The sequence below is a fragment of the Pezoporus flaviventris genome, unplaced genomic scaffold (assembly GCF_033815535.1).
Source record: "Pezoporus flaviventris isolate CSIRO_AGI_PZ_B2104156 unplaced genomic scaffold, CSIRO_AGI_Pfla_v1 ptg000015l, whole genome shotgun sequence".
In the NCBI taxonomy this organism is placed as follows: domain Eukaryota; kingdom Metazoa; phylum Chordata; class Aves; order Psittaciformes; family Psittacidae; genus Pezoporus; species Pezoporus flaviventris.
The window spans coordinates 15,095,802-15,116,893 of NW_026892563.1; the positions used below are offsets into that span (position 1 = coordinate 15,095,802).

The following is a 21,092-nucleotide window of genomic DNA, read 5'->3' on the forward strand; positions in this document are numbered from 1 at the left end:
GGGCTGAGGTGTGGGACTATTTGTGAGAGTGCTTGGATAGCAAAAAGAGCATATACAAATTGTGAACTTCAATGAATATATGAAAACCTGTGACTGTAAGGGAGCAACTGACAAAGTAGTACTTCTGAATGTGAAAACAAGTGATTTTCCAGAACTGCATGTTGCACTTTTAACACGTACAGTAAGGAAGAATCGAATCAGTGAGCTTCTCTACAAACACTATTTTAGACAGTAGATTTTCTCTAAAGGTACACCTTCTTTGTGTCTTTGAAACTCAGTTTGTTTTGGAGTAATGTTTGTATGCATAGCACTTAGTTTGAGGCTTTTGTGCAATTAACAAGAGACTGGGAATTCAAGAGAAATTGAGGCTGCTGTTACAATTTCCTGATAAACAATAAAAGGACATTGCTGTCTAGAAGGCATTATTAGTTCCTTTGTTTCTCAGAGCAGAGAAAGAATGTCTTCTCTCACACAACAGCACAAGGAGTCTAGACTGTTATTTTAATTAAAGTACTTGAAGCATATCCTTGTCAAAGTTAAAATTGTCAAACATCTTGTTGGCTCACAAATGTAACTACCTTTCCATAAATCTAAAATTATATGGCATACAGTTAGTTAAGCTTTCAGAGAGAAGTATTGTTAAAGTACGTAATTGTCATCATTTCTCATAGTTTAACAACTCGTGTTGCCTTTACTTCTTTCCTCTTTCATTAGAAATCTGAAGCAGAAACCATTAAAGCCTCAGGCAAAAACTGAATCTGAGCAGGAAGATTCTTCTACTCAACCTACCTCAAGCAGAGCTGCCTGTGTTGGAAGCCATAAATCAAATGCTGGCAATTACAACCATAGTTCTTCTGGTGAATCCTCTGATTCTGCATGCCTGGCATCCTTTGAAAGGAATGGAAAAGCTAGATCCACAACACTAACAAATTGTTCTGCATTATCATCAGGTCAGAAAGGGCATCTGTTTCAGATGAGGTTTTTCATCTTGGTCTTACCAATGAATTGTCTATAAATATTTCCTTTCCTTTATAATTTCCATAATTTGCAATTGTATTCTAAATTGTTGTGAGATTTGCATTTGTAACATGAAATTTTTTTTAGACAAGGTTCCTGTGCAGTGTTTTCTGGGTAATACAGAATTTTGTGTATTTTGTGGACACCTGCTATGTTATTAAATGTTATAAAAATATCTGTGTACTAAACATAGAAATTTCTGCTTTAAAATCCCATAGAATGCAGTAACCTTATATAACTTCTGTTAAGGGAAAAGCTTGCACCTAATTGGAAATCTGTCAGTAGGATAGCTTGCTTCTTGGAGGCAGAGCTGTCTTGGTTGTATATCCATTTTGCAGTCAAGTGGGTGGTTGTGTTTGGTTTCAGGTTTTTGGTGGGTTTTTTTATTTGGTTTTTTTTCAGCTTTTATATGGGGATTCACAGCAAAGTTCAGTTGAGTAAGATAAGAAAAAGTTGATCTGCTAACCACATGGTTACTTGATGCTTTTAAGTTTCATCAATTAGAATAATAAAATTTCTTAATTTCAAGCAGCTCTTCTAGGAAGGTGGTCGGTTGGACGAGGCCTTGGGTGATATGATTTAGCGTAAGGTGTCCCTGCCCATGGCAGGGGGTTTGGAACTAGATGATCTTAAGGTCCTTTCCAACCCTAACTATTCTATGATTCTGTGATGTAGGGGAAGGTGTAGTGTGTTTGATAAATGGTCCTATATGAAGTACAGGTTATACACCCATGTGTGTTACATAAGAATTGTCATCCACAGTTAGCAAATGACGTTAAGTTCCACAAGACATAAAAGCTTGCCTATCTTTTTCTTCTGGCCCTACACCTCAGCTTGACAAAAAATCAGCAAGAAACATTAGTCCTGTGATCTGTCAGATCTCTTTGTTGCTTTCTAATATGCTTTTCTCAATTCTGCTATTTGGAAACAGCTGAGTTATTTTACTTCAAACTTACATACAGGTTAAAGAAGCCTCCTATCACTGAACACTGTATCAGTATGGAGTGGTAGATTTTGTAGAGCTATCAGTTGCATACATGTAAGACATTAAGGCTCGATAGTGTATTGTAAGATAATATCATGAGGCAATTTTGAAGATTTCCTGGGTCAGCAAAATGTTGCTCTTAACTGGAAGCTAACCATATGTATAGAATTCTAATTGACTGTTATTTTATTTCTAACAGAAAGTGAAATAGAAGGTTCTTTGGCTTCTTCATCTACTTCATCTTCTACAAGTAGCTCAGAAGATGGCAAAGACAGCTCTACAGCTCTTGTGTCACCTCCTCTACACAATGGTGTATGTAGAAGAAAGAACAGCAATCGTAGAATAACTAGAAATCGAGCTGCTCAGAGAAAGCAAACAGGTAAGAGCTGAGTAGTTTTCTCATGAATGGCAAGTGACACAAGAGTATATATATATATGTAACTAAGTGTAATTAGGATTTTTTTTAATTGTTTATGTCAGATACTATCTGTTGGTAGTTCTGAAACTCTGGAAATACTACACTCAGCTTTTAAAAAGATACATTTTTATTAGTTCTTAGGGGAGGAGAGTAGAAAGCAAGAGCCTGGTGAAAGGGAATGTCTCACAACAGTCTAAAGTAAAAGCAGTAATTCATAAAGAAGTTCTAATTGTCACTAAACTAGAAAGAATCTGAAATTTATGACATAGCTAAGTAATTTCTTGTGGCAGACAACAAAAGCATATAACTCACCAGGAGTGTTTTGCATTTGTCGTGTGTGGGCTGTACCTCTTCCAGATTTGACAAGACTTAAGAAGCTGCTATTTTTATGTTTATGATATTAATATCTCCTTTTCTTTGCAGGAGCAGCTCTTCAGGAGAATGGGAATACAAGGAAAACTGTCAGAAAAAGGTTATATGGAAGTGACTCTGAAAATACTTCAGTGGTGACATCCAAGTCACTCAGTAACAGTACTGGTAGACATAGAAAAACTCCACGCAGAAGTGCTGCTGTGGCTGCTAATAAGTTAAGGCTAATGAGTGATGTGGAGGAAGAGGTTTCAAGCTCAGAAAGTATTGGCATAGGGTGCAAAAACAGAAAACTGCCTCACCGAAATGCCTCAGCTGCAGCCAGGCGAATGTTACTGGAGGGGTCTGAGGATGATGTAGGCCTAAAGTCTGAAAGTGAAAAAGAAATAGAAGAGCAGCTTACTAAGAAGAAAAGCCTTTCTCAACCTGGTTCATCGGCTCCACGAAGAAGATTTGTTAGTGAATCTGATAATGGAACTTCAGATTCTGAGACAGATGTACAGATGAAGCAGAAAAACTGGCAGAGCAATGGTCATAAACAGTTACGTGGGACAGTCCATTCTGTATCTCCCAGAATGAAAAGTCCCACCCTAGACTTTTTGGAGGATGACTCCAAAAGCCATAATTCAGAGGATGATAACAGTCAGAAAGTTTCTGACCAGTCAACATCTGCACATAATAAGCCTGCAGTGAGCAACTCTGAGGATGAAGTGGATTCTGAATTGGATAGATGGAATAGTAGAACAGCAACTGGTCTGCAGTTTATTGCTCCTTTAAAAAAAGCAAAAGTCTTGAGTGACTTAGAGGACACAGCAGAATCTGAAACAGAAGACAGAGAGGACAGGAGAAGTTTTGTCTCTGAGAGCTTTGTGCCAAGTAGAATTACAAGGAGTTCAAAATCTGGAGCTTGTGCCAGCTTCAATCACGTTTCTGGTACAGAATCTGAGACAGATTCAAAAAATAGTAATTATTGTGAAACGTCTTCGAAAACAAGAAAAAGGAAGAGAAAAGGAAAAACAAAAATAATTAGAAAAGGTAAAATTTTTGAAGTTAATAGGTCTAACTCTTGATATTCACTAGATGAAGGGGATAACAAGATTAATGACTGGATAATGACTGGGGGGATTTGGACTACACAAAGTGTAATAGTGTTCCTTGTTTTAAAATAACTATGTGGGAAGGAGAACTGTAAGGTATGATGTTGACATCAGTGTCTAGAAGTCTAGACATGTTTGGAACTGGGAGGTTACCAAACACAGTACAGAGAGAAAACTATTAACTCTTTGGTGTAGCTGTGTAGTATTTAGAATTCTTGCACAGTTCTTGTGCGGACCATTCTTCTACATTTCAGGCAATATGTTTCTCCATGAAAACCCTGTCATTAAATCATGATCGTTCTTTCCATACTTAACTTGCATTTGCTTAGCTATGGAGTGTATCTGTCCTGAAGTAAGATTGCGCTCTGTGTTTGGTTTACCAAAATTTTTAAGCTGGTGCCCTTTTAAAATACTTGATTCAAATGAAGAGGCCCCATATAAAGGAAACTCTTAACTATGGAGAAAGCTCAAGTATCAGTACATTTCTACAAGGCCATGAAATATTCTTTAAAAGTCACTAAGGAAGAAATACAGTAGTGAATACTTGCATCATTTGGGTCTTATTGCAAAGTCACCTGCCAAGAGGGCTCAGTATACTGTTAACTTAGTAAAGAAACTGTAATAGTAAATTTCCAGTATGTCCAGAACCAGGATAGTTAAAGACATAGGGCCAAGTCTGAGACTTCTTTCACATGAAAGGGGAATATACCTGTGTCCTATACAGTGTTCCTTAAAGGCAAGTAACTTTCAGGCATTTTGTTTTCTTTGTATTGTGAGTTACTCCCCCGATGTTTTGTTGAAATTAAATGATATGTAACTTTGGACAGTAGTTATCGTAGAATAACAGAATGGCTTGGGTTGGAATGTACCTTAAAGAGCATCTAGTTCCAGTCCCCATGCCACAGGTAGGGACGCCTTCACTAGAATAGGTTGCTTAAAGGCCTGTCCAAGCCTGGCCTTGAACACTGCCAGGGATGGGTCAGCCACAACTTCTCTGGGCACCCTGTGCCAGCCCCTCACCACCCTCCTGATGAAGAATTTTTTCCTAGTATCTGATTTCAGTCTCCCTTTTTTCAGTTTAAAGCCGTTCCCCCTTGTCCTTATTTTCCATTTCAGTTTCTTAATTTTTAAGCTAATTTGGGATATTACCAAATTATATGACCATTATGTGGTCACATAATTATTGTTAAATTAGCAGATGCCCTTTATGGCTCATTTTTCTCCTCAGCAGTCAATAGATGCAACACCTGGCTTTTATCATTAAGTACTGCTGGAGTAGGTGTATGCTTCTATATAAATATATGCATAGAGACACATATATTAATGTGTATTTATGTATTTACATAACATTCATTTTCAAGTAAATATATACTCTATCTCTATATAACTACATATCTACTAAACAATTAACCAGGTAAGCATTTTATGTGGGAACTTTGCCTTGGTTATTTTTAATACATATAATATATATGCACTACATGTAAAATATAGTATGTTTTACTATATAAATCATAGCATATATAGTACTATGGTGTATAGTCTATTTTATGTAATATATATTACAGATATATAGTGTATAGCATGCTTCTGTATAGATTTAAAAAGTTGTGTAGCCTGCTAGTAGGGGATGGGAAATACTTTGTGGATAGTAGTACACTCTGCAGATTACCTCACTGGAGGTATGGCTGGATATGCCTACCCAGAGTTGCAGCAGGGACTTCCAGGTTTACACTTTGATGGCATGAGCTCTAGGGAAGCTTGTCACAATGGTAAACTTGATGAACAATGCCTTCATATCTTATTGCCTTTCTTCTAAATGCTCTCCCAGTTGTTTTTTTTTTGGGGGGGGGGGTGTGTTTGTTCAGTCCTTCTTCTTCCTGCCTATGCAGTTTGTTTGTACTTTTGGAGAATTCAGTTTAGGATGTTCCTTGCACAGTTCTATTAAATTTTAATTAAATCTTTAATTAAAAACAAAATGATGAGTTTTACACAAATTTGCGCCTATTTTAAGATTCTGTATACAAAGTATAGATTTAATATTCTAGTAGTGTGTTGCAGGAAAGCTGGACTCCTTTATCATGTAGTACTGCATTTAATCTTACGGGTTCTGAAATTTTGAAAATACACATAATGTCTTTATTATGATAAAGGATCTTTTTTTTTTTATCAAAACACACAACTGTGTTTTGCACCTGTCTGTGAAAACCTGGCTAAAAGTATTGTGTGCATTCTTACTCCTTGGTTTGGTTTGGTTTTTTTTAACTCCCTTTCTTGGAATAGTTCCAGATGTTGTCTTTAAGTTTTAAGCGTTCTTTTCTTCAGATAGCCAAAGGGTATTAAGTTAGTACTTGGTATTAAGGCTGGGGAGTCTTTTCCACCTTTGCAAATTGCCTTTCTGGAATGCAAGTCACCAAGGAACTGAAGGGTTTAAATGTTCTCTGTGTATGTGAAACAACTGTGAAATCCATCCAGAGCTTGTGTCTCCATAAAATATTATAATCTCTTTTTTTTTAGAATAAGAAGGCTTAAAATATGCAATAATTAATTTTAAAAGTTCATTCTACGAAGAAAATTATCGCTTTTAATGACAAAAGTATTAGAAATATGACAGTATTTGTTTGCAAAGTTAGGTAATTTGAAATTTCTAAGGTAATTACTAGATTGAATGCTAAAGAATGTTACTTTAAAACCATTTCATTAACTCAAACTAAAAGAGTAATCCTGAGAGTTAAGAATAAGTTAAAAATACAGTCAGCCTGTGCCCAGCTGACTGTATTTTTAGTAAAGGCTTAAGGCAAATTGCATGTAACAGCTGAAGTAAAAAAGAAAAAGGTTTTGTGTATTTTATAAGAGGTGGTAGTGTTGTGCTTAGTAAACAAATTATTTCAGGAATGCAAATTGCTAAACTTTTAAATCTTTATTTTGCAGAATCTCTATCTGAGGAGACCGGACAAAGTGCGAAAGTGCTCAGGAGCAGGACATGTATCATTAACTACAAGAAGCACATAAAGCTGTCTAATGAGAAGAAGAATCCACGCAGATGTGCCACTTTGGCAGCTAATAAGATTAAGATAATGAGTGATACAAAGGAGGAATTATCAAGCTCAGAAAGTGTTTGCACAGTAAAAAAGAACAGAATGCAGCTTCATGGCAGTGTGTCTACAGCATCCAGAAAGAAGGTGATCAGCAGCTCAGAGGTAGATGGTTGCTTAAAGTCTGAAAATGAAAAAGAACAGCTTTCTGGCAGAAAAAAACTTTCCTGCCCTGAATCATCTGCTCCTAAAAGAAAGTACATTAGTGAGTCTGAGAACGAAAAAACAGAATCTGAAGCAGAGATAAAAGTAACTCAGCACCAGAATGATAATTGCAAGAAGGCATTCAAAACTGTCTGTGCTGTAGCTCTTAAAAATATTGAATTTGACTCTTCAGAGGGCAATTCCATAAACCACAAGATGGAAAATGGGAGAAACTGGAGAAGTTCTAATCGGTTAGCTTCAGCCCACAACCATTGTACAGCCAATTCTGAAGAGGAGGTAGATGCTGACTTAGCTAAACACGAAACTAAAAATATCGAAGTACCAAATAAAAAAAGTGGAGCTTCCTTCAAAAGATCAAAATTATTGGATGACTTCAAAGAATCATCAGAATCTGAAACGGGGAAGAAAGATGAAAAAAGCTTAGCATCAGAAAATGTGGAAGCACCTGGGACCGCAGGGATTTCAAAAGCCAGTTTCAGTTGTTCTTCTGATTCAGATTCTGGAACTGGTAACAGTGTCTACAGTGATGCCACAGAAACAAAAAAAAGGAAAAGGAAATTGGAAGGGATTAGAAAAGAAATTACTAGTTCCAACTCACTGAAGCCTTCCAGAAGACCCCAGAGAAGGAAACGTTGGAAACCTAACAAAGAAAATGACTCTGAAGATCTGGATTACACCAAATATAGAAGAGCTAATCGGCGCTCTAAGATAAGAACTCGGAATGGAGGTAGACGGACTGTGAGATACAACGATTGTGATGACGATGATGATGACAGAGGTTTAGATGATGTAGACTGTGAAACGTAACCTTAAAAGGAAAAGCCAGCCCACCTTTTTTTTTTTTTGGTTTTTTTTTGTTGTTTTTTTTTTTTTGGTAATAGCACTAGAACTCATGATGGATGCTGGCTCTTCTTTGTCCTACATTTCAGGGAATATATTTATATTTTTCTATGAAAAAGTTATGAATGTGATTAGATGATGACTTTCTCCTTTTCATATTTTGACTTGCACTTGCCTGCCCATGTAGCAGCATTTAGCACAGATGCCAAAATGTGCCTCATTATAGGGGCAATTTTTTTGTCTTTACTGGTATTTTATTACATATAACAAGAGTTTAAAAAAAAAAGGAAAAAAGTTAAAACACTGCGCAACAGGTTAATAGCAGTATGTTGAGTATTATTGTTATGGGTGCTGCAATGGAATACTACCTAGGTCATGCAACATTCAAGAACAGATTTCAAACATCTCTGATGCTGTATGAAATCATATACAATAGGAACAGGCTTATACATAATGCTATACACTATAAAAATCTAGTGGATGCTGGCATTGCATCTAAAGAGTAACGAACGGTCACTAGGCTAGTAACTTTACAACTTGTGTTAGTACAGACGTTAAATGTTCTGTATGTGCATTATTGGTAACTGCAACCACAACCAGCTACCAGTGAAAAAGCATAGTTGCTGGTTGCAGAGGCATATTATTGGCACTGGTGAAGAGAGGGTTTCTGCTGACAGGTAGTACTATCATCATCAATGTGACTTCTATACTGTAAACTTAAGAGTATGAAATGCAGGTGAACTCTTGGGCCTAAGGGGTTTTGTGTGTTTTCTTTATAAAATAGAAAAACAAACAAACACTTGTTCTGTTTTCTTTATGCATGAAAAACTGGAGGTGCAGGATTCTTACATTCCAGACCTTTTTGCTACATTTCTGTTGTTTTTCCAGATTAAAACTTCTAGGTGCTTTAATGTTAGACTTCTCACTGATTAAACCTTACCAGTTTCTGATTATTAATAATGATTGATAATTAATAATACATCTCCTTTTTTTAAAACGTTTGAGGTGGCTGTTGTTGATAGGAAATAATTCTTGTGTAGAGGGCAGGAGAAGATTTCTCCAGGAAAAATGTGCCAGTTCTTGGTTGGCCACATGTCAACTACAAGAACATGTGGCACTTTTGAATGCCTTGCTTTTTCTTGGAGCTGTGCTGGTGGAACTCCCAGTCTGCTGCTCAGCACCAGGCGCGTAGTGATACCACTCCTTTCCCATTCCCCACTGTGGGTTTCCTCCCTCGGCTCCAGTGGCTCCCTTGCTCACGCTCAGCAACATCTAGTCATTTCTGAGGTCATTGCTCAGCAGGAGATGTGTTAAAGAGTATTAGATTTATCCTCACCCAGTTCATTTTAACTGAAATAGCAAGTTTGTGAACTGGTTTTCCAGTGGATTGGACTGAAGTAACTTCTGGAAGGGGGGGGGGGGGGGGGGGGGAGCTAATGCAGCTGCACAGACAGTCATTAGTGCCATTAATGCTTCTGCAAATGGGAGTGATGGAAAAGGGAGGCCCACCCACAACTTACCAGCACTTTGTGAGAACCACTTCTCTCCAACAACATTGCTGGTGTTATGTGCCAAAAGGTTATTTATTGCTATCTAAAATGTTATTTAAGTATAGAGAGAATTTTTTTCCCCCTTAAAGCTTCTATGTGAACTCCAAAACCAACCTATTTTTTTATCATTCTCACCCTAGGAATTTTATTCAGAGCATAGTCCTTACTGTGATACAGCAGAGTTTTGTAAATTCAAGATGGATGCTTATCTGAATTCATTAAGTTGTTTTCTAAACCAACGAAGTGATGAAACTTGAAGGTGGTTTTGTGTATCTGACCTTTTAGGGGCAGCTTTGTTAAAAGAGAGTAGGTCAACTGGTATTTTTATATTCTCCATGAACCAAATGCATTGTTCAGCAGCTGTTTATGATCCATGTTCTACGTTCGGAGTATAACCTCCAGTGCAGGAATAAATACTGGCTCTTAAGTGAACGTCAGAGTGTTTATTAATCTTAAGTTTAAAATTGGGCTTGTAGGTTTGTATTTCCAGGTTGGGCTTAGACAGATGGTTTCCTTTCTCACCAATTTTAGTTGCTGTGTTTGCCGTCACACCACACTTGGGCACTGCATGTTACATGGTCACCCTGAAGGCTAGGGGAAGGGTCTAGCCTCAGTATTTCTGTGTCCAAGAGGGAATTACAGGAGGAGGAGGCATGGTTAAACTGGAAAAGGACTTTTACTGTTTTGCTCTCTTGGGAGTTTGATGTATGGTGGTTGTTTTTTTTTTTTTTTTTTTGTATTTTGGGCTTTTTAAATCATTTATTTAAATGTGCATGCTTAGCCTCAGAACTGGTAATCTAAGCCTTTGAGAAAGCTGTTCTTTCATCTTCCTGGTAATTTTAAACAGCATTCTTTATTTGCTTTAGCTGCACTCAGGGAAGTAAAATCGGGGAGTAGTCATGCAAAGTAGTGTCTTTAAAGCTGGTTCATGCAATGGATTTGGGGGGGGATGTTGGTGGTTTTTCTGTTGTTGTTTTGTTTGTTTGTTTTAGTTTTTTTCTTGTTTGTTTTGTTTGGGGATTTTTAGTGTGTTTTTTTTGGGTGGGGGGAGTTTGCCTGTTCTAAATCAGGACCTGAATCTAGAGCAGTGACAACAGGCATAGGAAAACTTTAAAAGTCCAGACAGCAGCGTCAGAGAATCGAGTTCCTTAAATACTTTGATGTACCCGTAGAAGCGGACCAAAGTAAAGCTGTACATTGTACCGGCAACTGTACTCTTATTTGCCCACGACTGGCACGTTTAACCTGGCTGTAGTTGGGTTCCTGCCCCTGTGTTAGCAGCCCAGTGGCCGGCGGGGGCTCCCCTCTGGGGGCAGGGAGCTGAAGGAGGGGGGCTTCCCCGCCGGACCGCAAAGCGGTGATTGGCATGGCGGCTTCGCAAGAGGGACGGGGACGAGCCGTGCTCCGGTGCCGCAGCTGCAGCCTCCGCCGGGGCCCGACGCTGGAAGCGTCCGCGTCCAGCAGAACCTTGGAAGGCTCCCACCGCTTCTCCACGTTCCGCGGGGCCAGAGCGGGCGGAGCCGGAACTCCGCGGTACCGCGCAGGCGCGCTGTCCTCCAAGAGGCAACTATGGCGACCTTCTTCGGGGAGGTGGTAGTGGCGCCGTCCCGCGCCGGCGTGGACGATGAGGAGTCGGCGGAGGAGGGGTGCGAGGAGACGCCCGAGGACCGGGACATCCGCAGGGAGCTGGAGAAGAAAAGGTAGCGGCCAAGGGGCGGGCGTGGCCCCTGGGGCCCCGCGGCCGCGGTGATGCGGCCTCCCCCGGGATGGTCCTCCAGAGGTGTCCAGGCCTGGCGCTGTGACTGGGCGGCGGCCTGGGACAGGGCAGGGGGAGCGCTGCGCCACTTGCACCACATCTTTTGCCAGGGAGATCGACGTCCGCTGGACACTGAAGTCGGGAGTGCCTACGGAAAGCTCTGCCGACGAGCTGTTTGTCTGCTCTAAACTTATACTTGCAATAGGACGTAATGCTGCAGGTAAGTGATGCAGACTGCAGAAGCAAACCGCCTGAGACTCTCAGATCCTGTTGCCCTTCGATGACTAAATTTGAGGAGGCGGGAGGTTGGAAGAAAGCTTTAAGTGTGCCAGGACGCTCCCTTTGACATATTTAATGTTGGTCTCTGCTGTGAGGATGGTCCTTAAGGGTGTCCATCTCTTGGTTTAGGGAGTGGAGTTTTAACCCTGAGGCAGCTGAGCTGTCCAGAGAAACCAGTTAGTGTGTAAAACACAAAATGCAGTTTTTGTTACAGCTTACTATTCCTCCTATCAGATCATGGTAAAATGATGTATCTTTAGTTGAAGGGCTGAAGCAAAGTATGGTTTGAGTTTGGATTTTAATTGGGACAACCCCCCTGTTCCTTCATCTGAGACTGGTAGACTCTCCTGGACTGTTTGTTAATAGGCGAAAGTTGTCTTCTAATAGTAGCAAGTTGCTCAGTGCAGTTTAGTGTTTTCAATAGGGGTCCATCAAATACGTAAAATTGTGCGTCAAGTATGCTTTTATTTCCAATCAACAATTATTTTATTTTACTTTTTTTCTTGGTCAGTCCCTTTTCCACATTCTAATTCCTCGCTTGTTCAAAATGTCCTCTTTTGAGGTGGCTATTTACTCATTAGGCCTGCAGTCTTGAAACACCTTCACCCTTTCCCACACATGCTGAGCAAGGTTTTGAGTGTATCAGTAGCTGTTTTGCTGTGAATATAAAAAACTTTTAAACCTTCCTTACATTTAGGCCACATCTAGATGACACTTAAATGATATCTAAGTTAGCTTTGCTCATTTGTTTTCCCATTGTTCAGGTTTTTCCTTGAAAACCAGTTTTAGATATTTAGATCAGCCTTCTGTTTAAGGGTGACTTTTGACAGGAATTTGATTTAGGAACACTTGATTTAGGATCCCTTTTTGCCACTAAGTCATGCATTCTCTTGTCTCTGCTTCCTAGCGCCAGTGTAATAGTTCTGCCTTTCTGATTCCATTTTTATTATTTATTTATTTCTTAGAAATCTGTTTTATCTGGTATGTCAAGAAGTATTAGAGACTTAATAGGTATTAGAGACTTAAGAAGTATTAAACACTTAATAGTGCTCAAGGCCAGATTGAATGGGGCTTTGAGCAACCTGGCCTGGTGGGAGGTGTCCTTGCCTACTGCAGGGGGTTCAAACCAGATGATCTCTTAAGGTCCCCTACAAGCCAAGCATTCTGTGATTTTAGTATTTACATTCTTAGTGTAAATGCTAAAGGAATCAAAGTTGACCATGGTGATGTAATTCCTGAGAATGTATGGTTTTGATGTTAGGAATCTCTATATTTAGAACTGCTCTTTACCTTTTAAATCTTGATACAGTAAGCTTACTCACGTTTTTGATATTTTCTGGATTTGGTCAATAAATGCTTATTAAAAATTAATTACTATATTTTTCTTTTTAACTTGAGATTGCAAAGAAATAATCTAACTCAGTTTGGGTATCTATTTGTAGAACAGAAACTTTATTCTTGATAAATTAACAGCATTTATTCTTCTTCGCAGCTTTCTTGTCTTCTTTTATCCTGGATTCTGTATGTTGGGAAGTAGTTGGAGCTGTGAAGCTGTGGAATGAGTGGTGTCGAACATCCAGCACAACAAATGTCCTCCCAACAGATTCTTTCTGTTTGTTTTACCGCTTAATATCTGATCCAACAGTAAGTGGCTTATGCATGAATTCCTCTATATTTTAGCTTTCTGTAAAAGAGAGCAACTTTGTCCAGCCCTTACCCTGCCCAGGGCAAAGCAGCCACTGGAACTGCAGTATTTTGGATTAATGTAATAAAAAATCTGAAGGGTCATTAAGCTTATTAGAACTTTTCAAGTTCTAGTGTGTGCAGTTCAGTACAAAGAAGACATTTGACAACACAGTTGCTTCACATCAGTTGTAAATGAAAAACTCTTGTCGAAATGGAGTTGAAGAAGCCCAAGAAAGCCATCAAGTTGTTTGCTGCAGTCACGTTATCTCTACATGTGATTATGAGCTATTTTGTGCCCTTTAAACCACTTGCTTACACAACTTCTTTGGTGGTTGTTTTTTTTTTTTTAAGGTTTGGTTGTGCCAGTGCAGTTGTTACGTGGCTGAGGATCAGCAGTTCCAGTGGCTTGAAAAGGTAAAACAAGCAAGACAACAAATTGAGTAATGAAACCTTAGCGGTGGGAATCTTCAGCTTGATGCAAGTGCCTCTTCCTCTCTGATATTCTCAATATGACAGCATTGTAAATAACTGTTTTCCCTGTGCCTCTCTTAAATATCCTACAGATTTACTATGGGCGGATTCTGTGAAATTCCTTTTTAGATTCTGCCCATTGTAATTTACCAACTTTGTACAGTTAGTTCTTTTGGAGAGTTTCAGTTTTGTCACCCTTAACTACTTTCCAAGCGTTTTTCCTGTTTGGATTAAATTTCCTGTGGCTTACTTCAGCTCTGGAGAATCCTTCTTTAAAAAACAGTAACATAACTGTATTTGTGCATCTGCCAAAGACCAGACAAACCTGTTGTGAAACTTAGGATGGATGATGCCTTGACAAATGGATGTGTTCGGTACATGAACGCTGCTGGGTTATTCAGGTCCCTCCAGATATCATCCTGTTGATTTTAATAAGATGAAGCCAGGGGAGTATGTTCTGACTGTTGATTTTCTTTATGGATTTGAGTCGCTGCTTAGCCTTTAGGAAGTATTGGCTTATTTTGTCTGCTGTCTGTCTGCTAACCTACCTTCCTTTAAATCTCTGCTCGTTGTTCAAGCAGAGATTCTGAAGCTGTTACATTATGCTGAAGCTGGGTAGGGCTTTGGTAGAGATACAGAGAGTGAGGTAAAAAGCAGGGCATCCACTGAGAGCAAGTCCTCAGCCTAAGCTGAGTGGTACCTGCTCAGTCCAGCTGCCAGCTGGCCCAGCCAGCGTGTGAGAAGGACTACTTGGTTGCAAGGGAAAGCCGTACAAGCAGCTCAGTGTGAGTGGCCAAAGAGGTTACAGGAACACAAAGAGGATGGAAAACTGGGGTAACTTCACTGAATGATACAGGGGTTTCACATCCAAGTTTGGAAAACTAGACTCTTGTGGTTCCTTGTTTGTTGAAGAGCTTCATTCACTTTGGTGGGGGTAATGGTTCTCTTTGAAGTTTAGAAGCCTGAAGACCTAAACCATTTTGGGTTTGCTGTATTCCACACATTCTTGCATGTCATTTAAACTGGGATTACAAAAGAAAGATGATGGTCGGTTTGCTGTCCTCCCATTTGTGTTTTTCCAGCTGTTTGCTCAAATGTGTTACTTCAGATGTGGGTGTTCATGAGTAGTAGGCGTGTGCAGTTTTACCAAGTTAGTGTTCTTGAGTATTTTTAGACTTCATAGTTACTGGTATTTTTAAATCAGCAGAAGCACTGTGCTGGTAATCTTTTGCTTTTAGTTTGTGTTACAGACCTGACCTGTATGCTTCATAAATCCTGATGTGCTGAGCATCTTTACATTATACATTTACTTTATCTTATTGAGTCAGATTTTTACTTTTGTATGTGTTTTCTCAGCATAAAATGAGCACTCAGAGGCTGAAGTTTTGCAGTAATGCATACCAGATAGCATTTCCAGCAAGGTAAATTGAAAATATATGTGCTTCTGAAAAGTTAGTTCAGTTTTATATTACAGTGGTAACGCACTGATCTGAGGGAGCAGTCAGCTTCCCTTCTATCCATGATTGGTATCATATACAGCAACAGGGGAGTTTCTGTAATGTTTACCAAATTCCCTATTTCCTTACTGGTCATAAATCTGAAGAGGATAGTTTGAAGGGAAGGTGCAGGTTTATCATGCTTCTGCTCATTCTGACATATGACATTCTGTCATATTTGACATTGTTCTTTGAAAACAGTAGGAGACTGTGTAGTGTGTTGGTGTTTTGTGGTGGCATGCAATGGATCCAAAAGTGTGCTTTGTACAATGTTTTTGAAACTGTTTGCTTTGAGTTTAGGGAGGACTGTGAAAAACATGAAGGTTCTTCGATATAATTAAATAAAATCTGAGTATTTAAAATGAAGACTCTTCTTAAGTACTGTGGAACATCTGGGGAGCACAATTTCAATTTCAGATGTCTTGCAGCATAGCAGGCTGCTCTCCTGTCATAAGCAGCCTGGTTTTATACAGAGTCCTTTTGCTTTCTACAATCACCATTAGTAAAAATAGTAATGCTTAATATATTTGCAGGTGAACAGAAATGCTGAAAACCTAAAGCCTCTCAAGAAAATCACTAGGCTTGGTAAATACATTAGCTGTCCTTTTGGGGTTTTTTGTCTCCATCCCAAGATCAGTGCATGTGAAATTTCTACCTGAAGGCTGCAATTCGAATTTTAGTCCAGGGAACCTGAATTAAGCTGCCTTTTGCCATCTCCATTGAAATTGAAATAAATCTTTCTGGGTTTATTCTGTTAGTGAGGAGATAAATGTTGCTTACCTATTAACATTTTTATTTCAGGTTTTTGGTTGTATGAGAAAGGAGGGCTTGCAAGTAACCATTCTTTCAACGTGTCCTGTAGCTGATTACAAAACTCAAGAATCCACTTTAACACTCCCATCTCCCTTTCTGAAAGCCTTAAAGACAAAAGAATTCAAAGAGCAGGTCTGCTGCCCACTGCTGGAACAACCCAACATTGTGCGAGATCTTCCTGCTGCTGGTATTTTGCAGTTCCAATAATAACAATTGCTGCTGGTGGTGACACAAAATAAATTTTGAAGAGCATCCCAGTATGATCAGAATTTATGCTTAATTGTGTAAACTGGCTGACAAGTTAGCTTTTTGAAAAATAATTCCTAACAGTTTCACATCTTGCATATTGCTTTGTGAAATAAGGACAAATTTCAAAACCACCCTCAAATCCTTTTACCCTTTATGTGTGGGGTGTAAGTACTAGCAAATGCTTCTGCATAGCCTCACAAAGCGTATTGCATGCTTTGTAGGGCTTTGGGGAGCATTTTGCTCATGAACTAAGTATATTTTAGTAAGAGTTGGTTTCATCTGAACACCCAAATTGAGGTTCATAAGGTTCTTTCTGCATATTACAGGTAACAGATTTCAAAGTGCTACTGCTCGACCTCATGTGAAAGTTAGATTCACTTTTATTATGTAATGTCATAAACCGGGCCAGGCTTTTCATTATAGGGGACCAAATTAGTGGCAGCATCATGATGAAAAGGTTTCTGGCAAGAGCTCAAAGTGCATAATTTGTCCAGAAGATGTTTATCTTGTTCACACTTTGAGTTCTACGGGGGGTTGGGTTTTGTTTGTTGGTTTGTTTGTTTTACAGAATCTCATTTTTGTTTACCAGTAATACAGTTTCCAGCTACAGTATTTGCCAGAAGTACCAGCAATGTTTGACTAAATTTTGGTGGTTTATTTTCTCATGTACCTGGGGAATGAAGAATGGTCCAGCGGTTAAGATCCTGAGTAGTTAGTTTATAAACTTTCAGGCATTGCTTCCAGTGGAAATTTATGGAATATATAGATAGCAACCTTCCAGTACCTAAAGGGGGCCTACAAGAAAGCTGGAGAGGGACTTTTTGCAAGGGCATGTAGTAACAGGACAAGGGGCAATGGCTTTAAACTAGAAGAAGGTGGATTCAGATTAGATGTTAGAAATAAATTCTTCACTGTGAGGGTGATGAGACACAGGAGCAGGTTGCCCAGAGAAGCTGTGCCTGCCCCATCTCCTGGCAACGTTCAAGGCCAGATTGGATGGGGCTTTGAGTAACCTGGTCTAGTGGAAGGTGTCCCTGACCATGGCAGGGGGGTTTGAACTAGATAATCTTTAAGGTCCCTTCTAATCCAAACCATTCTGTGATTCTATGCTTTTATGCTTTTGAAGTTCTGGCCAGAACAAATGTGATACTGTAACACAGAATTTAGATTCCTTCTCTGCTGAATGTAATACGCATTTTCTTTTGACTTGTATTTAGTTTTGAGTTACTGTCAAGTGTGGCAGATTCCTGCAGTGTTGTATCAGTGTTACACTGATATCATCAAACTGGACACTGTTACAATTGAAGCGTTCAAGCCTCTGCTTTCTTCTAAAGTCCTGAGGAGTTTAGTCAAGGTAAAATTTCATGTTTAAAAATTAATGGGAGGTTTTGTCTGTTTTTGTCTGTCATCTCTTGTGTTCTGCTGTTAATGTACTCCTGTGAGGATTCCACCTAAAAAGGCAGTAAAATACAGATTTTAATTACAGAGGACAGTGATTTCTGCTACAGTCCCTGCTCTGACATCTGTTTGGAAGTTGCTTAGAAGTAATGCATCTGCAGCTTCTGTCAGAACTTCATTTTGACTTTTCAGGCTCTTATATATCAGGGAGTGATTTCTTGTGATCATTTAAGCTGTAGTTTCCTTTGGAGGTGTGTCATGTTAAAATGTTTAAAGCATATTATGTTTTTTATATTCACATTCATATGCACAATGTCTCTTTCCTAGCTCTGTATCTCCTGTCTTAACCACACATGCCAGCTTCTGAAGAAATTTATTTTGGCCTGTAACTTCTTAAAAGACTGAATTTCTAAAGATGACTCTTACGAATTTTGCACTAATCAAGCAGCTGTGAAATCATGGCATTATAGCTACTAAACTGAACGTTTTGCTTCTTCCTGAAATGTTTTTAATTGTAGTTGGTTCAAAACACTTCTCAGTTTTGCCAGTTGAACTTGCATCTAAACGCCAGAAGAGATATATGAGTACCAAAGTAATTATTTTAACTCTCAGTTCCTGCATGCTTTTCATTATAGCTTTTACTGGTCTGCTACACAGACTGATAGAGCAGTATGTAAATTTTTAAACTCTGATGGAAAACAGCAAATCTGCTGGCTCTTCCTCTCATACACAAGCAAAGAGGAATGCAAAACAACAAATCAATCCCTTTCTGTGGTTGAACTGCAAATTCCTTTGAAGCCTTTAGCAGATCTCTGAAAACCTTCATTCAGAAGACCTGAATTTTGCTCAGAGTTAGCATTTTAATAAAACTGATGTTAAAGGTAATAAAAAATGAAATGGAGGACAGTGAGGCTGTTTTGTTTTGTTACCAGCAGTGTAGCTAATGCTGATCATCTCTTCCTTTTCCTAGGATGTATCTGAAAGCACGAAGATCTTGAAGAAGTTACTGATAACCAGTGAAAGTCACAATAATATCTATATCTGAAGAGGATATTTATGATGCAGACTGCACTTTCATAAACTCCAGTTTCTTCTGTCTACCGAAGAACATTTTGGAATTGTAGTTGTTTCCTTAAAAGTGGAATAAATTCCAGTAGATTTTTTTTTTACTTCTGCACTCATTTTTGTTACTTCCAAATTCATAACTACGAACACACACATTTCTTCTGCATGCTTGGAAGACTTTCTTCTGGAGCAATCTTAGGAAAGATACCTTGAATATGAAAACAGCTTCTTTTTCTCCTCCTGAAGGAGTTGTCTTGTCCAAATGTATACCTTTTAAATATAAAAGAGGAAATGCAGTTAAGGAATTCTGTCCAGCTCTAATGAGAACACCTATTTTATTAGTTTTTTTACTTTGAGAAGCAAAAATTTTACTAATATTTAGTTCTCTTTAGAGACTTGTCTGTGATGAAGAAAACACGCTGCATCTTTTTACATACATCTATGTATGTGATTTTGTTTGTATGTATGAATGACACATACGTGTGTGCACATACTTTTTTTTTAATACATGTGTTGATACAAAATTAAGTAGGGTAAATGCCTTTAAAAAACTTACTCATGGAAAATAAGCTTGCTTCACAAGTTAGGAGGCAGGAATGTGGAGCTGTTTTGAACTTCATGGGACTTGGATTCACTGAGTAGATCATCACTGATGTTGTGAATGCCTCTGCTTCCTGCAGCTCTGGCAGGCAGAGAGATGTGCCCACATTCAGATGCTGTAGCTCCCATCTGCAGATCCTTGCTGAAAGCCTTGCTGGCAGCTTCAGCCTCAGACCTTGAACAGGAGCTGTAGAGGCACAGGAGCATTCCCTGCTGTTGGATCTCTCTCAGTGCTGGGAATCTCGTGGTGAAAACAGGCTGGTAGGCTTGGAAGCTGCTTCAGCCGGACTTGCCAGGGCAAACTGATTTAATCTCTCCACTTTAAAAGTCCATATTTCTGGCAACAGTAGGAACAGTACAAGATCTCTTATGCCGAGTATGTAGTAGGAAAGCAAAAACTCAAGTTTTGAGGTGTCTCAAAAAATGCTCTGAAAGTTGGTAGCAATTTAAGCAGTGTATTTAAAGTATTAGGATTGGCATGCAGTTCTGACTTTATACCCTCTGTTTAACATTTTGCTTAAGGAAATGGTGTTAAGAGTATTTCTGTTGCTACCAGGTAATTTGCTGTTGGTGTCACTGCAGAGATCTTTAAACTGAATGCCACTTACCCTTTTGGAGCAGAAGGATAACAAAGTTCTCTACTAATTTAACTTGGGCTTATATTAGGTGTCCAGTGGACGTTTTTGAACAGTGTATTCCTGCAACAGAAGTTGCCATCCCTTCAGATTTGAAAGTGGTCAGCTTAGTCAACATCCACAGAAGCAAGTAACCCCAAGCCTCAGTAACCCCACTGTACACTGTATCACAGGTTCAGTGGCCTAGAATGTTCTTGATGAAGAGATCAAATTGCATATCAGTTAAGACACTGATTTAAAATTCTGTTAATATAATTACAGATAAGCAACTGTTGCTTTAAGCGGTACTGTATTTGGAACAAACTGAAGCATGATGTGCAGGACATGTTTTTTTTGTTTGGTTATCTTGTGTTTTTTCCCATTTCTGTGGAGGATTTGAATTAAAACCTGTTTGTATTTGTGATCGGAGCTGAGAATTCTGTTGCTTTGAAAGAGTTGTATGTTTCCTGCACCATTTTCTTATTTGCAAACTGAATGTTTGATTCAGAATAAATAAAGTACATAACAAGAAATATCTTTAATAATAAATATGCAGGCTCTTACAGGAACTGTAAAACTAGTATTGTTTTTATCACCCATGCAGTTTGCAACATTTCAGACCAGTTCTTCACTGAAGTATGACTTAGTTTTCACTGACTGGGTTTATGCTGAGGTGTGAGAATGCTCTTAAACACCTTGAATAGAAGTGGCAGACAAAACACTGGCAACTTGAATGATAAAATTTGAAAGACTGAAAGCTGGTGTATTGGCAGTATGCTCTGAAGCGTGATTATTACTTCAAAGGGTGTGGTGTCTCTCCAGTGTTCAGGAAATGTTTATGCAGGATGTGGTGCTTTCTCTGTTGAATACTATTGAGCTAGGGGTTTCACCCTGCATATCCAGGTATATTTCTGTGGTCCACATCACAGATGAGATCAAGTTTTGCACAGTAGTAGTTCTCTGCTGTGAAACTATGCCAGGGAAGTCGTGTACACACTGTATAGTCAGTAAGACTCATCAGTGTCAACTGCGTTGTGCTGTGTAAGTTTGAAATGCCAACCTTTTCCAGTACATGGTAAGCGTCATAGGACAATGAAAGAAGATACTTTAATTTACAGTTCCTTTCTGTCTC

The 21,092-nt window shown here is 39.0% G+C and overlaps 2 protein-coding genes across 2 annotated transcripts in view; both read left to right on the forward strand.

The window, feature by feature from the left end:
- Window positions 1-8,780, forward strand: part of BRWD1 (bromodomain and WD repeat domain containing 1) — a 55,989-nt gene extending 47,209 nt beyond the window's left edge. The window contains exons 38-41 of the mRNA XM_061453543.1: window positions 715-950; window positions 2,202-2,381; window positions 2,844-3,824; window positions 6,815-8,780. Of these exons, the coding sequence (XP_061309527.1) occupies window positions 715-950; window positions 2,202-2,381; window positions 2,844-3,824; window positions 6,815-7,950 (2,533 nt within the window). The 3' untranslated portion in view covers window positions 7,951-8,780. The remainder of the gene's footprint in view (window positions 1-714; window positions 951-2,201; window positions 2,382-2,843; window positions 3,825-6,814) is intronic.
- Window positions 8,781-11,046: 2,266 nt separating this feature from the next.
- PSMG1 (proteasome assembly chaperone 1) lies at window positions 11,047-19,042 on the forward strand. Its single transcript, XM_061453542.1, has 7 exons — window positions 11,047-11,233; window positions 11,400-11,509; window positions 13,061-13,212; window positions 13,606-13,668; window positions 16,023-16,221; window positions 17,501-17,637; window positions 18,652-19,042. The coding sequence occupies exons 1-7, from the start codon at window positions 11,103-11,105 to the stop codon at window positions 18,724-18,726; spliced, it is 867 nt and encodes a 288-aa protein (XP_061309526.1). The 5' UTR covers window positions 11,047-11,102; the 3' UTR covers window positions 18,727-19,042.
- Window positions 19,043-21,092: the final 2,050 nt, after the last annotated feature.

What these genes read in the sequence shown, in the direction of transcription:
- PSMG1 (XM_061453542.1), top strand. Translation starts at nt 11,103, where the DNA reads ATGGCGACCTTCTTCGGGGAGGTGGTAGTGGCGCCGTCCCGCGCCGGC. An exon ending in AGTTCCAGTGGCTTGAAAAG is followed by an intron (nt 13,669 to 16,022) that starts GTAAAACAAGCA and finishes TTTTTATTTCAG; the next exon opens with GTTTTTGGTTGTATGAGAAA. An exon ending in GCGAGATCTTCCTGCTGCTG is followed by an intron (nt 16,222 to 17,500) that starts GTATTTTGCAGT and finishes ACTTGTATTTAG; the next exon opens with TTTTGAGTTACTGTCAAGTG.